This window comes from Harmonia axyridis, chromosome 2, assembly GCF_914767665.1.
Source record: "Harmonia axyridis chromosome 2, icHarAxyr1.1, whole genome shotgun sequence".
Classification (NCBI taxonomy): Eukaryota; Metazoa; Arthropoda; class Insecta; order Coleoptera; family Coccinellidae; genus Harmonia; species Harmonia axyridis.
Window position 1 is genome coordinate 677862 of NC_059502.1, and position 16374 is coordinate 694235.

Genomic DNA, 16374 nt, shown 5'->3' on the forward strand with positions numbered 1-16374 from the left:
TCCAGTAAAATGGCGGACAATTTAACGATTTCGAAAAAATGAGCACAGACATAAAATCTAGTACTTTTGCGACAATTGCACCCTTGGAGATCACAAATACCTTTACAAAGTTAGGTCAAAAGCTCCTAATTTTACCAACGATCCCAATCGACTAGGAACTAGGAAGAATTAATTATCAATTTGTATTGGTGCATACAACCCGATCTATTATAAAATCAGCAATCAGTTCCTTCCTAACATTGCTCAAAACTGAGATAATAGGAATTTTGTACATAAGTTGCGCTTTTATTCGGTCCTACAGAATATTTAAAGGGTCCATTGGGGATCATTTTTACCGATGAACATTAATCCTCTTGCTCTAGACTCTAGAAAAAATAAATTATCAATTCGAATAGACATAACACAGAAGTGTAGATCCGTTTTTTTTAATTTCAAAAATTCAATTCTGTAAAGAATTTCCTGAAATTACCCTCCTTTCTGCCAATCACCTGTAGAATCCTGTAACATATAGATCCTAACAAAACTTAGTTTGAGCTATTCTTCCTAGATGTCGCCACAGAAAAAAAAAGGTGGATGCGCTAAATCAAGCGCATTCGCCATTTAACTCTTGGTAGACTTGGTACGATTGACAATAATTTATGAATAGTGTTTTTGGTCTGTTTGGTGTTTATCGTGGAATATGTTTATTCTGTGGAAAATATTCAAATTATTCCAACAAATAATACTAAACATATTATAAATTTCTTAAAGAAGGCGAATGCTTATCATTTGAAAGTGTTCTAAGATTTGTTCTGTGATTGTAATATGTTGACATCACAGTGACGTAGATTAATTATATTTTGATTTACAAATAATAATTGGACACGATAGATTATATTCAGCTATTTTCAATAAGGTAAACATATTACTAATATTGCATTATCAGATTTCTTGAATGGAGGAGAGATAATATTTTTCCAAAAGAACTTTACAATCTGAAACGTACCAGTTGAGAACATAATATCTTCCATATTTTTTAGTATTGTGAAATATTTATCTAAGAAATGGCCCAACTCAGGTCAATTTTTATTGTAATATGTGTCACAGTAACTATGTTGCAAACATGTTACGCTCCTCCTGTAAAAGAAGGTGTTAAAGAAACTCCAGAAACTAAAAATCAGGATCCAGGTATTGAAAACTATATGGAGTACCATAGGTATTTGTCCGAAGTAGTGCAAGCTTTAGAATCAGATCCAGATTTTAAAGAAAAAATACAGAAAGCACCTGAAGAAGAAATACGGTCAGGCAAAATTGCTGACCAATTGGAATTTGTTTCTCATCATGTTAGAACTAAATTGGACGAAATAAAACGAGTAGAATTAGAAAGACTGAAAGAATTAGTTGAGAAAAAGAGGAAACTACAGGGAAATGATGACACAGAAGACCCTACCCATAAACATATAGATCATGCAAATCCTCAGACATTTGAAATTGAAGATTTGAAAAAGCTGATTGCTAAGACTCAGGAAGATTTAGCCGAGGCTGACAAAATGAGAAGAGAGGAATTCAAAGAATATGAGATGAACAAAGAATTTGAAAAACAAAAGAAGTTGAATTCAACTAATGGAGAAGATAGGACTAAATTAGAGAAAGAACTTAAGGTGAAGTATAATTAGTAGTCACTGAAAAGTATTAAATTTTTTTTTTACCTTAGGAACAAGAGGAAAAGCATAAAAAACACGAAAAATTGCATGAACCAGGACATAAGGCCCAACTAGAAGAAGTATGGCAAGAGCAGGATCAAATGCAGCAAGAATTCGACCCCAAAACATTTTTCCTACTTCATGACATGGATTCTAATGGACTTTGGGATGAGAACGAAGTTAAGGCATTGTTTTTGAAGGAATTGGACAAAATGTACCAGGCTGGTGCACCAGAAGACGACATAAGAGAACGTATGGAAGAAATGGAAAGGATGAGAGAACAAGTTTTCAGAGAGGTAAATAAAGAATTTAGAAAAGTATAAATTTGATTATACAGCAATCAAATACATCTAGGTGGATAGCAACAGGGATGGTTTCATAGATTTCCAAGAATTCATAGCTCAAACCAAAAAACAAGATTTCAATGAGGACCATGGCTGGAACGGACTCGACGAACAGAAACCTTACACAGATGAAGAACTTCAAGAGTATATCTCCAGGCATCAGATGAACCAGCAACAGTTCCAACAACATCCTCCTCCTGTTCAGTACCACCAAAATGCACCCCCTCAGGCCCAATTTCACCCAGGACAAGTGCCTCAGAGCCCTCCTCAACAAGTTCCGGTGAGCATTTCTTATAATATACTTTGTTCTCAGGCCTACCTAATAGCGTAATCTACTCTAAGAAAATATTTGGCAGATTACACTTTTTTTACTAGTTGGACTCTCAAAAATGTGAAAAAGTGAGTTTGAAAAATATTGTCCCATTTATTGATATTCTCATAGATTAGACTTCTAAGAATTATATGAATTCATTTGATAAAATTATGTTATTGAATATACAAAAAAGCTCTAAAAGGACCCCGCACGGTTTCTATGGAAAATGGGTCCCAGTCGAATTGGCTGAAAATTTAGTAAAATGTAGTTTATGAAGTCCTGATCAAATGTCTCCATGGGCACAACAAGATCTACTGTACAGTTTTTGAGATACAGGGTGTCAAACATGCAGAGAGAGGGTTGTTACTTACCTTTAGAAAATCAATAATGTGGCGATTTTTTTGTTGCAAAAAGTTGAAGATAATAATTACAATCTCAATATTGTCGACACGAGTTGTAATAAGAAGTTATAAGACTCCCTATACAGGGTTATCAATAATTACATTTATGTAATTTTTCCAACAAACTCAGTCTAATGCAAAAGCTTGTAGACTTGCAGAATAAGTAAAAAACATTTGATTTTATTATTGGTTGATCTGAAGTTACTATTATACGGGGTCTTCCACTTTTTTAGTTGTAGTAATTTAATTTTTTTCAGGAACATATAGAAAAATTATACATAAAAGTAGAAAACTAAATATAATATGATCAATATTCTGTGGCTCTTGTCTATTTATTGCATCTTGTACGGATCATATAATTCGGTTGGGGGATAGGCCGAGCGAATGTTTGGTACGTTCCACATAAAGCTAATATCGGATGCAAGCCATCAACAAATAATAGAATCCGTACATAATCATAATTACAATGTCTTAACAGACATGGTAAGAAATATTTTTAATGCAGTAGTCTCCCATTTGATTGCTGCATCATCATGCGGTCGACCAGGATCCGTACAAGATGCAACAAATAGACAAGAGCCACAGAATATTGACCATATTATATTTAGTTTTCTACTTTTATGTTTAAGTTTTCTATATGTTCCTGAAAAAAATTATATTATTACAACTAAAAAAGTGGAAGACCCCGTATAATAGTAACCTCAGATCAACCAATATTAAAATCAAATGTTTTTTACTTATTCTGCAAGTCTACGAGCTTTTGCATTTGACTGAGTTTGTTCGAAGAATTACATAAAAATTATGTAATTATTGATAACCCTGTATATGGAGTCTTATCACTTCTTATTACAACTCGGGTCGACAATATTGAGATTGTAATTATTATCTTCAACTTTTTGTAACAAAAAAATCGCCACATTATTGATTTTCTAAAGGTAAGTAACAACCATCTCTCTGCATGTTTGACACCCTGTATCTCAAAAACTGTACATTAGATCTTGTTGTGCCCATGGAGACATTTGATCAGGACTTCATAAACTACATTTTACTAAATTTTCAGCCAATTCGACTGGGACCCATTTTCCATAGAAACCGTGCGGGGTCCTTTGAAACTTAACCTAAACAATGCATTTGAAGAATGACCTTGAAGCATTGCCACCTTGTCAAAAGTGATACTTATGCAACTTGGATTACTGATCGACTGTAATTTACTCTTTCATTATTTTTACAGGATCGTTTCCCGGATTTGAACACAAACGAAATCTACCCTCCTCACCCTAACGCAGTTCCTCAGAACAATTTCAACAAGCAGCCTCAGTATCAACAGCAGCCCAACGCGGTACCTGGTCAGCACCCGAATCAGGTATATTCTCAACAAAATCCCAATCCTCAGGTTGTGTACCAGCAGCAGAACCAGCATCCGAACAACATCCAATACCAACAGCATCAAGCCAATGTGCAGTACCAGCAACCTCCAGCCAATCCTAACCAGCAAGCTCAAAACAATGCTGCCAACTTCCAACAACCGCAAGGGAACTACCAGCAGATGAACGCACAAGGTGTACCAACCAACCAGGTACCACAGCATGGAGGGGTACAAAGCAATCAAATCCCTCAACAGAATATCCCACCCCCGAATAACGCTCAACAACCACCGATGGTTAAACAGGTCTGAGAATCTGAATTTATTTCATTTTATTGATTCAGATTTCAAAGTGTCAAATATTTAGACAAATTTGTTCTTGTTATCGAGAGCTGTTAGATGTGTTGATTTGCGTCTTCTACTTCTAACGGATTAATATTTTGAAGAATTGTTATTTTTATATTGGAAATCGGTGTTTTTCAAGATTTCCAGAATTCCCTTTTGTGATAACATTTGATTGATTGTATTTTGGATCTGTTTTTGGATAATTGCATTTAAAATGTTTCCTCCTTTGATATTTTCATTATTGTTTGAATATTTGTAATTTATTTATATTGAAATGGTTCAATAAATTTGTGATACACATTTATGAATTTGTTATTACTATATTGCGAATTTGGAAGCTTTTGCACTCTTCAAATTTCAATTAGGACTGAAAGAACATTCTTTATCAAGATTTGTCTACTTCGGATGAAATCAATTATTTTATGGGAATTAAATTTTAAAATTAAAGACAGAATTGGTTAAGACCTCGAAATCAATTAGTCAAACTTCATTTAACATCATATATGGCTCAAAATCATTTCAAGATCAACAATGGGGTTATTCTATAAACATATTTTGACATGGAACGTCGACCATATTGCGACATCTACGAAGAGTAGCTCTAACTAAGATTTGGTAGTGACCTATACGTTACAGGATTCTACTCGTCGTTGGTTGAGTTTACTAAATTGTGTGTAGATGGCTCACTGGCAAATTCTGTACTAAGTTGGATTTCTGGAATTTTAAAGAAAAACTGACATAATTAATGTGCCATCACTTCTGTATTGAGTTTTAGGACATACACCCATTCTTCTGATGATTTATTTCATCTAGATCTCATATAAATCAATGAATACCAATTTACACGCCTCAAATTCTGCTCACTAGAGGGCAGGTCAAACTCCTTGAAATTTTTTTCACAAAATTCGGAATAACTCAATTTTGGAGGGGTCTAGGGTGGAACTGATTGCGAAAAGAGATTCGGCATAAAAAACTCTTCATAACATCAAATTTTGAAGTCGATCCGAAACAAAAATTTTTTTTGGCGAAAAAATATCCAAGGTCTTGGTTTTTTCGAAAAAATCGACCGGTCGAATTCAAACATTTTAAGGTGGTTTTAGAGGGTTTCGAAGTCGTAGATTTCGAATTTGGCATTGATTCCTACCAGAAAAATTTTTTTCACAACTAAAAAGCACTATTTACACAGAATTGGGGGCCTGCATACCCATTTTCATACCCCTTCAGATTTTGGTCACCAGAGGACAAAGCAGCCGCCTTGAAAATTCCTCTCATAAAACTCAAAATATCTCGAAATAGAGACCTATTAGAAGCAAACTGATTGCAGATTAGTATCCAATGTGGTAAAATGCTTCTCCTATCAAATTTTCATGCCAAAAAATTGGTTTTCTCCAACGAGCGAATTTGAACATATTTTTGTGTTATTTAAGGGATTTCAAGATAGTTCACTCCAAATTAGGCATCAATTGTTACCAGAACAAATTTTTTCTTTCATTTGAAGGGTAATAAGGAACATAAGCGTTACTTAAACTCATCAGTAAATGACGCAGATACAATCATAACCAGTTTTGTTTTCTTCCATCATTCGCTACTTGTGAATTCCTTCTTCCGATATTCATCGTAATGATTTGATTGGTTGAACCAATTGAAAGTCGTTGTCATTGGTTAACATCTTAATCCTTTCTCTTGTAGTCACGTGACATGAGGCTCAATCTTTCTCTGTCTAATGTTGGAGTCAATGTTCTGCACCCCACAACCTCTCAAATATATTATTGAATATTAAAAACTACAGAAAATTTTCAATGGAATCTAAAACGTTTATAAAATAAAAACTATTTATAACGCTAATTTATTATATCATTGGCTAATGAAAAGGAAATTTAGGGATTCAAAATAAAAAGTTGTTGAATAACAATTACAGAATTATAGTTTATTTGTTGAAGTTACATATGCCATGCCGATGATGCAAAACTTATAAGATGTTTGAAATTATAGTACATATGAACAAATGCTCCAAGCCTTACATCTTTCCTCTCCTGTATTTAAGAAACAAAATTTTTAATTGAACACGTGATCTAATAAAGTTCTACTGAATAGTCTAGTGCATAAGTTTATGAATATTTTATTGTTTTCTTTCTGCACAATTTTTTTTTCGAAAATGCAAATTTTACTAGTCGTCAATCAAAGAAGGAATACCTTAAGTTGAAATTCAATGATGAAATAACAAACAAAACAATGCTTGATACTACTTCTTTAGAAACTCATTAAAGTGTTTGAACTAAAGTTGAAGTTAGGAAATTGGCTCCGTTTTACTGTGTGCTTCAGCAATCTGAAGAGCTCATCAGTAAATGACGCAGATACAATCATAACCAGTTTTGTTTTCTTCCATCATTTGCTACTTGTGAATTCCTTCTTCCGATATTCATCGTAATATTTTCCAACGTAATATAAATAAAAAAAAAGGTCCAACAAAGAAATTATATATATTTACATAAGAACATTTATTTGCACACCCACTCGTCAGTTTGCTACATTCAAAAACAAGGGGTCATGTTGTAAACAAAAAAATATACAAGAGAATTTTTAATATGAATTTAAAATCTTAAAAATTAAACTACAGCCAAAAAAAATTGAGACACGATCAAAGACCAAGGAATAGACAAGTGGAAGAATATAATTGTTAAAAAATGTGCAACGAAAATTAAAAATGTATAAAAACAGCAAGATAATGGAACGAGAGCCACCAAGAAGTAGCATACACGTGGGGCGTATGCACTAGAATTTATTTATTTTACAGTATATAATTATAATGAAATAACTGTAATAAATATATAATACAGTGGAGTCCCGGCATGAAGCTAAGTCTTTTCCTTCCAGAGTTTCAGAGCATGAACTTGCCCAGTATCATGCCTAAAATGCCCAGAACTACAGCTACTATGATCAGGACGGCCATGTTTTCTTGCGACGCTGGCGGCTGATATTTGTTGACTGTTTCTGTTTTTAGATTGCCTCTAGTGTTCATCTTCAGACGTAGAACCTCCTCTTTCAGTCGGTTGTTCTCTTGTCGAAGTGAATGCTCGCTTTCTCTCAATTCCTTTAGCTGAGAACAGAGAAAAACATCATCAAATTCCTCGGTTTTTTCTTTCACTAATATTCCCTGAAAATTACAACCATTGAAATATTATAACCTAAAAAGATAAAGGTATTGGAATATCAGTTGATCATTGAAGGCATACCTATAATAGTTAAGTATTGAAAGCCGTAAGCATATTTTACTGATCGAAGATTATTGTCTGAAATGAAATCCAATTCTCTTGGCGCACTTTTTTTGGATTAAATTATTTTTTCGTTGATTTAAATAAATTAATTTCTAGATAATTACTCAAAATTCAAATTCCTAATTTCTGAGAAATTGCTGTGGCTTTTATTGAATTTTCAGATTGCATGGAATAAATGAAGTTTGTTCGACTTTTGATATGCTCGAATCTTAGCGTTTTTGATATATGTATTCCTATTTATATAAATTGGAGGATCTTTGGAAAAATCTAATTTTAGCTTTATAGGAGAAAATTATACATCAAATTATAAAATTTGTATTTTGTGAATTCAATTTTGGGATGAAACCAATATCTAAAGTAATTTTTCAATTTTTTAGTAATTTTAGAATGCATGTGGTTGGAACAATAATTTTATGTTCAACCATTACTTTTTGAACAATTGAGAGCTCCAATCACTCAGGTTAAAAAAATAATTAAAAATGTATAAAATAGATTAGATAAAATGTAATAATGCATAGACTGATAATTTTTTATTTCGAGTGAATAGAACATAAATGTACTATTTTAAAGGTAGAGTCAAGCAAATAGGCATTTTTTTCTGATGGAATCAGAAAGTTTTCGATAATGTATGCTCAAAACTATACAACTGACACACTGATACATAATAAATGTTTTTCAAAAAAATGATTTGCATCCATATTTTTTACCATTTTTATCAAATGATTGGCGGCACAATCAATCAATTTGAAAGAAGGAAACCTTGACATAAGGAGATGAATGAATTTATCAGAATAGCGTAAAAAAAGAGGACACATAGAGAGGTTCTTTATCAATTTGATTGTAAACAATTTAGAAATTGTCTTTCAATTTCAAAAATCGAATTATTTCCAACTGATTACAACCAGAATATTTCTATTTCAGTTGCCATTCAATCAAATAATTAGCATTTTATCTTTGTTTCATTTCTGATAACAATATCTCAATTCATTATGATATGACTTGCCAAACCCAATGTATAAAATAATATGCGATGTAATTTAGCACTTTCAATATTTTCACTTTCCCTTTTTTTTTTACTGGTAAAAAATTGAAAATATAACACTGTGAAGTTATGAGACCTTAATGCCAAAAAGATATTACAAGCTACTTGGTAGATATTTCAAATCCCCCCAAATTATTCGGTGATTTAGTTTGAAAACATCAAAAGATAAATATAAATATACGAAAATTAAACTGAAAGAGGTTGTTAAAAAGCAATTTTTACTAAACGAAACGCCAATAAAGTCACTTGGAAATGTTAACAATCAAGTGTTTCAGCAGCAGAACATTAAACACTAAGGAACCAAACTGTGTTTGACACAAGTGGTTACTCCAAATTGACGTCATCAAAAATTCGCCTGATTTGTTTGGTTGCCCATCACATGATAATTATTCGAGTTTTTCCGATCTTTCAGAGAAAAATTCAAAAAATCCAAGCCTGAAACAAAGAGAAATATGACTCACCTCTGTCACAACGTTAGTCTGATCGTTGGGTACTGCTGGCGGTGTAGTGTTAGGACTAGCTTCTACTGGTTCATCCTGCTTCCTCTCTTTGTTGATCTCTTCCGGTGGGAGCTCAAAGACGCACTTCAGTTTAGAATCCATGAATTCCTCTGGTGACAGCAATTTCCAGATGCGGTCAACATTGAACGAGGATTGTTCTTCGGGTAAAACTTCCGGAACAAAAACACTCTGCACCATGAACTTGTGTTTGTTCTTGTCTACACCAGATTCCAAAGGTTGTAGGGTTACTGAAATGATTTGGTTTTTTTTTGAGGGATTCGAAATAGATTCACAAAAATCGAAAAAATTGTATTTTGTTGCTTGAATGTTTGCTTATTTGGCATATTTCGATGTTCTTACAATTCTATCAGTCAATATTTGACATAAGTTCTTGTTGGCATTCATTTGAATAGTACCTGTCAATTTGTTGAGAAGTTTATTATGTTTCTATTATGATAGATATAGATCAATAGTAATAAAATCCTCACTGAAAATTGACACTTATGGTATATTTATGGATACCAATATATGTAAGATGAATATGCTATTAAAACACTCAAGATCACAAAACAGAAATCGAGACAACAGATTTCAACAGTATTACTACTATTTTCCTAACCCCTAAAAAATAAAGATATGATTCAATTAAAATGATTACTAACTTGCAATTTCTGCTACTTCCTTTGGTAACAGTTTACCAGAATTGGGTCGAACGCAATATTTCTTTGGGGCTGTAGTCTTGATCTTGAAGAACACTGTTGTTTCTGAGGGATTCGTTAATTTCATGTAAGAGGTAACGGGTACATTGAAGGGACCTGAAAAAAAAAACTTTGCTACTGTTAAATGCAAAATGAGCCCGATTTGAATTTTTGGAGAAAAGTTCTTCCAAAATCAATGAACATTATTAATAATAATGCCGTCATTCAGTATTCAATATTTAATTTTCGGGTATAGGAAAGGATCCATGATTAAATGAGAAGGAAAAAATATTTGCTTAAAATTTGAGCCTTGTCAAGGACATTACATTGTGGTGAAAACTCCAGGAAACTGCGAGCTATGAAATATTGCCTTGGAAAAATAATAAGGAAAATTAATTATCCTATACTTCAGACTGTCTATGTGAATCAAAGTTCACAATATACAGATAATTGACAAAATTTTGGACTTGAGAACAATTGACAAAATTATTTGTAAAAAATAGGATTTTTGCAGAAAAAGAAATTGGAAATTTTCGAATGGTTATAAAATAATGAATTTGATCCTTGACTGGGACACTGGAAAAATTTTCGATAAACGAATTCTCATATAATTTACATAACAATGAAAATAATACCCATTCGTTTTTCAACCTCTAGACTAATCAATTCGAATGGCCATATTTCAATGACTTTCCCGAAATAATTTCAACACCATTTTCATTCTATTTGAAAATATGGGTTGAAAAAGTCAAGATCCCCTATCCTTTCCTAGGACAAAATTGTATCATGTCAATTTTAACACGGAAGCGTACTCACCTTTGAATTTGAGTTCATTTTGGGGTTCTATAATGAGTACCTGCTCAGGTTTCGACATTATTCAAACCTAACACTTCACAAATTGGCGAATTTTCCACTGAACATCTATTTTTTCCAACAATTTTTTGATGACAGATCCCGGTAAAATGCAGAACGTCCAAGTAATCTGACATGTACGCAAGCGCTGTATCAAAGATGGCATCTGAAATTTTATGAGTAATCATTTAGTTGTTGATATGAACGGGATCTATTTTATCACAAAAATTGAAATTTGAATCACTGAATTCGAATTTCATCATTATGGAATCCTTTAACATCCACGATTTTTTTGATGACTATAATATTAGGAAGAGTGGGGGATACGTAAAAAAACTGCACAAATATGATACAAATATTTATGGAGGTTTTTATTAGGTTTTTCATTCTAGTATAGTAAAGGAAAGTAGGTTCTTTACTGGAAAACTTTCCCTAATTATTTTTACTAATTTAGAGGCAATATTTAAATAACAATTCCACTTTCAAAATGTTATAGGGTTCTGTAATTCTTTACAAGAATTTTAAAGGATTCTGTATTCAATTTCGAAATATTTCACATTGAATTATATAGTTCTGTACATGTGACATAGATGTCAGAAGGTTTTATTGAACGAGCGAAGGACGTTTTTGAAATATATCGAGGAAGAGAATGGATTGACGGAACTTTGTTTGAATATAGATTATGGAATTGAACAATCTAGGAATTTACAATACAAAATTATTATAGATTATAGAGGAGAGTTGATGGGACATATATTTTTCAACGCAGTTTTTAGCCGCAGATTTGACGGAAAGAATCCCGTAACTGGTTTTTTAAAAAAGTGATCCGTTTGAGGTTTTCGACTTCATTCTTGAAGTGGGACTTGAAGAGTGATTTCGTGAGTTACTTTTCATAAATTAAACGCCAGAAATGTATAGCCAAGAGTGTACAGGGTCCTATACTTGAATAAAGTAGTTGCGGGAATGCGTCATAGGTGCCGCAGATCATTGTAGGTTTATCGCTTTTTTGAATATGGGGGAAGTACAGAGATAACAATGTACATATATGTATATTTATCGAATCTGAAATTATATTTTCTCGTTTATATCAGTTGTGATTTTTCTAGCTTTCGGGAAATACCTTTAATCTTCTGAAGAAAAATGGAAGGAGTGAATTCAACGCTTGTGAGTAAAATTATATAAATAAGTATGTATGAATTCTCGCTAGGCAGAAAAAAAATCTCAAAAACTGGGAAACACAAAACACCAAGTTGTATTTCCAAGATTCTGAAGAGTTTTGGGCCAAATTAGACGAGGGATTTCAATTAGTTTTTGACCTAGTTTCGACGATTCTGCATTTTTTTAGGGAAAAAAAGTGCCATGTTATGGAAAATTCGAATGTGAAAAATGTAAAAACGCATGGGCATCAGCTTGCTGCTGGAAGGACAAGCATCAAATCTGTAAATCTTGCGGTAGAAAGGTGATCGCTTATGGAATGGTAAGTTAATAGGTCTCTATATTCATTGTGCCATGCCATACCCATATTTCTCAAAATTTGATCAAATTCTGACTAGTAAAGGGCGCAATATTGTGATCCCAGGTATTTCCCGTTTGCGGATGAGTGAGGCGAACCATATATCCGTAAAAGCTGAAATTTTCGAAAGACTATATCAATTTTCATCCAATTTCGAAAAAAGAAACGTCAGATATGGAAATACCAGATAATCGTGGTGCGTAGCTCAACGCCCAACTTCTATCTGAAGAAGCTGAATTTCTCATGCGACAATCTACGGCTCAAACTAAATGCCCATACCAAACTTCATTGAATTCGGATAAGAATTGTAGAAGTTAGGGCAGTTACAAAGGTTTGCGAACTCACAGACAGACAGACACGAAACCAAAGTTGTTCAGGATGGTCTGAAATGCTTTTTGTGAGAGGACATTTTGAAGTCGGAAATTGGTAGACTAGGAAGCAAAACTTCACAATGAAATTACTAAAGTTGGCTCAAGATTTCCCTAGTAATCGACCGTTAGGGTTTGAATTCAAGGTTTATGCAGGGCACTTTCCTTTTTGTGTTTTTGCGAGATTTCATTGATTTTTTAGAAGTAATACAAAAATTCAATATATCATTGAAATCGAATTTTTTGATTTTATATTTCTGATCAATTTTTTGGTACTGATCTTGATATTGTTTTGTTGTATAGAGACATCTTTTATTATGTTGAAAGTTTGAAAACATCTTGTACCATTGGGTTGATTTTTCGCCCACATGTTGATAACACATACGAATAATTAATATTCTAACTTTGAAAAGTATTGTATTGTAGGCAAGTTTGATTTGTGCAGAGATACCTATCGGAATGAAGCTGAAATTCATAATAATTTCTTAAAACAATCCTGTTTCATAAAAAAAGAGTGTAAAAACATTGCTTTTCAACTCAAGTCGCAATATTTTCCCCAGATTTATCAGTGCACTGGATAAAATTGTATACCTAATCGGTAAAAAACATACTATCCAATAACCTGATTATCTGTACATCAAAGGATGTTTCAAATATTTTTATCTACCTATGTACCTAGATATATGTAAATATAGTGGTATAAATACCATTCTCGGATATCCATTATAATTCATTAAGTTATGATATATAGACTTATTTTTACGAATCAGGTTTGAGTGCAATATCGTCTACTATCTTCTTCTTATCTCTACTGATTCGAAAATTGAATCAGCCGATTCATAGAATCGGAGTCAAGATAAAGATCACAGAAAATCAATTATTCGAGAATACTTTGAAATGCTACGCCAAAGTACATATATGTATGTATATTCATTTCATTAGATTGCTAAATTGAATATTATGTTCTCAATTAGTTCCATAATTTAATATTTTTACTTTTCATTCTGTTTCAGACACCACTCCATAAATCTGCACATACCGTTCATGATTTATCGAAAAAGCATCCTCAAGAACTTTGCGAAAAGTGCATAGAATTGGGTTATTACTGTAGAAATGCATAGAATTGGGTTATTATTGTGGATTACTAGTTCGTCATTAGTAGTGTCAGAACAAAGTTTTTAATACTCAAGCATTAAAATATTTGTGTAATTTATTTTGTTTTATTTTATTCATGAACAATTCTCACCAAGTAAGGAGCGAACACAATAAACAACTGATGAATAATCAGAAATCATTATTGAGTGCACCATTGATGAAATACATTTATGTGAAAAACTGATGAAGAATTGGGTGTCTAGACCACTTTCGTAACATGGAGTCATGCTGTAAAATCACTTTATCAAGTCTCTCGTTGTATTGAGGCCGTTTGTCTTTCAATTCTCGGCTCAAATGCATTAATTGCGTTCGATAACGATCGCTTATGAATGTCTTTTAACAACTCATAATACACTACGCCGAGCTGGTCCCACTAAATACTGAGCATGACCTTTGGAACCGTGAATATTCGGTTTGGCCGTCGACGTGGAAACATGACCGGGATATCCCCATGATTTTCTGCACTTGGGTTTAACTTAATGAACCTATTTTTAGTCTACAGTCATAATGCGATGCAGGAATCCCTTCCGTCTCTGCCAAGCAAGCAGCTGTTCACAAGCAAACAGACGTTGTTCAACCTCTCTCAGTTTCAACTCGTACGGCACCCAAAATCCTTGTTTCCGAATCTTTTCCATGACTTTCGGGCGTTTTGGAATGGCTTGTTGAGTCACTTTCAATGATCCTGTCAATTCTTGTTGCGTTTGAAACGAGTCTTGATCAAGTAATGTCTCCATTTCTGCATCTTCGAAAATCTTCTCTCTTCCACTGCCATGCGGGTCTTCAACGTCAAAATCACCGTTTTTGAAGCGTTGAAACCGCTCTCGGCACGTTCTTTCACTAATAGCGGCCTCACCATAGGTATTTGAGGGCATTCGATGGGCCTCAACCGTAGATTCCTTCATATTAAAGCAGAAAATTTAAACCTCCCGCAAATGACGAGAATTTGGTTCGTAAACTGATATGTTTAATCGACAATAACTTTATGATGCAGACACAAATAGACTAATATCTCGATTGCGTTATGTTTACAAATACCTTAGCTTATACGCTCTATTAGTGTGACGTCACACACCGCCATTTTTGGTTCTCCTGTCAGTGTTCGGAATCCAAACAAATAAATTGTCATTCAAATTAGCACGATGTCGTTGAAGGAATTGACTTATTTTCATAAATAAGAGTATTTGAGGAACGATTTCAGTATTAATTGATAGACAGAAGGAACGAGGTTAATACCAGTAAGTTTGAATCCTGTATCATTCCCCAGATTTTGTAAAAAGCCGTGTTTATTAGTTGAACTTCAGTTTCGAACTTACTGGCATTAATCTCGTGCCTTTTGTCTATCAATTTATAGTAAAATCGTACCATAAATAATCTTATTTATATAAAATAAGCCAATTTTTTCAACGACAACGTACTAATTTGCATGACAATTTGTTTGTTTGGATTCCGAACACTGACAGGAGAACTAAAATGGCGGTGTGTGACGTCATCACTAATAGAGCGTATTGTATGACATCTACGATCTATTTATTTCGACTACCACTTACCGCTAGAGCCATCCATTGCAAAATGGCGGAAGCAAAGTGTATATTATTTTAAGTTCCTTCATTTGTTGAGATTGATACCTACTCTTGTGAAGGGCTCGAAGAACTTTGAAATTCCAAGATTGTTTTAAGAGCAGTTTCTTTCAATAAGCACAATATGATCTTTTTTGTTGCAGTGGGACACCGTGTATCGTAATGCGGTTAACGGCGCTGCGCCGTCCGCAGAATTCGGGAAAAGGTCAGCGTCTGAACCTTTCTCAACGATTCAGGAGAGGCCGTAGTAAGTGATCCCGTGATTTATCCGCATTCGCGTCAAATACTTCCCTCGGGACCTGACCCCAGACTATTTTTGGATACTTCTAATAGGAAAAAGCAAACGACAGGAAATGGCGTACCGGCCCTGTGCCTTACTTCCGTTTCTATCTGGAGGAAGGAGAAAGTGTGCCGTCCAGATATATCCTGCGGCATTTCGGATAGGCTATGCGCTGTTTTAGCGTACTGGGGATTGGGTGGAGACCATAGAGTAATAAACATAGATAGAAGAAGTATGCGTAATTTTTACATGTCCCCAACATGGTTAGATTACGTTGTCGGATTGTGATATATTTTCAAATCCACAATTTTACTATATCGTTATGAATGTGTATTATATTGGATGAAATACACTGTGTCCGTGAAGTATGGAACAAATTCATTTTTAGCTAAACAGACCATTTTAAGAAATAATCCTGAAACACGTCGATTTTTGATTTTAATTTACCCTATTTTAAAAAAACAATCTAATATACAGGGTGAATTATTTTCGAGTAATGACGTCACCGTAATTTTTTTTAAATAGAACACCCCCATTTTGTACCAATTTTCCGATTACTCTAGCTGAGCTGATTTCAAGAATGTATCATATGTTGATTCGAATTGGTATAGGATGGACAAAAATACAATAGTTTTGTGTGTACTCATAAAGTAACGTGTTACATTT

At 33.6% G+C, this 16374-nt stretch overlaps 3 protein-coding genes across 5 annotated transcripts; 2 read left to right on the top strand and 1 right to left on the bottom strand.

Annotated features, from left to right (window-relative positions):
- The first annotated feature begins 628 nt into the window (after positions 1-628).
- Positions 629-4748, top strand: LOC123672885 (nucleobindin-2). Of its 2 annotated transcripts, XM_045607216.1 has the most exons (5): positions 736-895; positions 1020-1640; positions 1694-1978; positions 2037-2306; positions 3972-4748. In XM_045607216.1, exons 2-5 carry the CDS (start codon positions 1044-1046, stop codon positions 4413-4415), a joined length of 1596 nt encoding a protein of 531 aa, XP_045463172.1. In that variant the 5' UTR covers positions 736-895; positions 1020-1043; the 3' UTR covers positions 4416-4748. The 2 variants fall into 2 exon arrangements, with proteins under 2 accessions (XP_045463171.1, XP_045463172.1); XM_045607215.1 differs by having other exon boundaries at positions 629-1640.
- A 2161-nt stretch (positions 4749-6909) lies between these two features.
- LOC123672925 (vesicle-associated membrane protein-associated protein B/C-like) lies at positions 6910-10978 on the bottom strand. 2 transcript variants are annotated; one of them, XM_045607293.1, is made up of 4 exons: positions 10780-10978; positions 9928-10080; positions 9227-9513; positions 6910-7545 (listed from the first exon to the last, which is right to left on the bottom strand). In XM_045607293.1, exons 1-4 carry the CDS (start codon positions 10835-10837, stop codon positions 7327-7329), a joined length of 717 nt encoding a protein of 238 aa, XP_045463249.1. In that variant the 5' UTR covers positions 10838-10978; the 3' UTR covers positions 6910-7326. The 2 variants fall into 2 exon arrangements, with proteins under 2 accessions (XP_045463249.1, XP_045463248.1); XM_045607292.1 differs by having other exon boundaries at positions 6910-7602; positions 10780-10968.
- An 855-nt stretch (positions 10979-11833) lies between these two features.
- Positions 11834-13905, top strand: LOC123672788 (zinc finger CCHC domain-containing protein 24-like). The gene is made up of 3 exons (XM_045607079.1): positions 11834-11979; positions 12161-12292; positions 13710-13905. Exons 1-3 carry the CDS (start codon positions 11956-11958, stop codon positions 13815-13817), a joined length of 264 nt encoding a protein of 87 aa, XP_045463035.1. The 5' UTR covers positions 11834-11955; the 3' UTR covers positions 13818-13905.
- The last annotated feature ends 2469 nt before the right edge of the window (positions 13906-16374 follow it).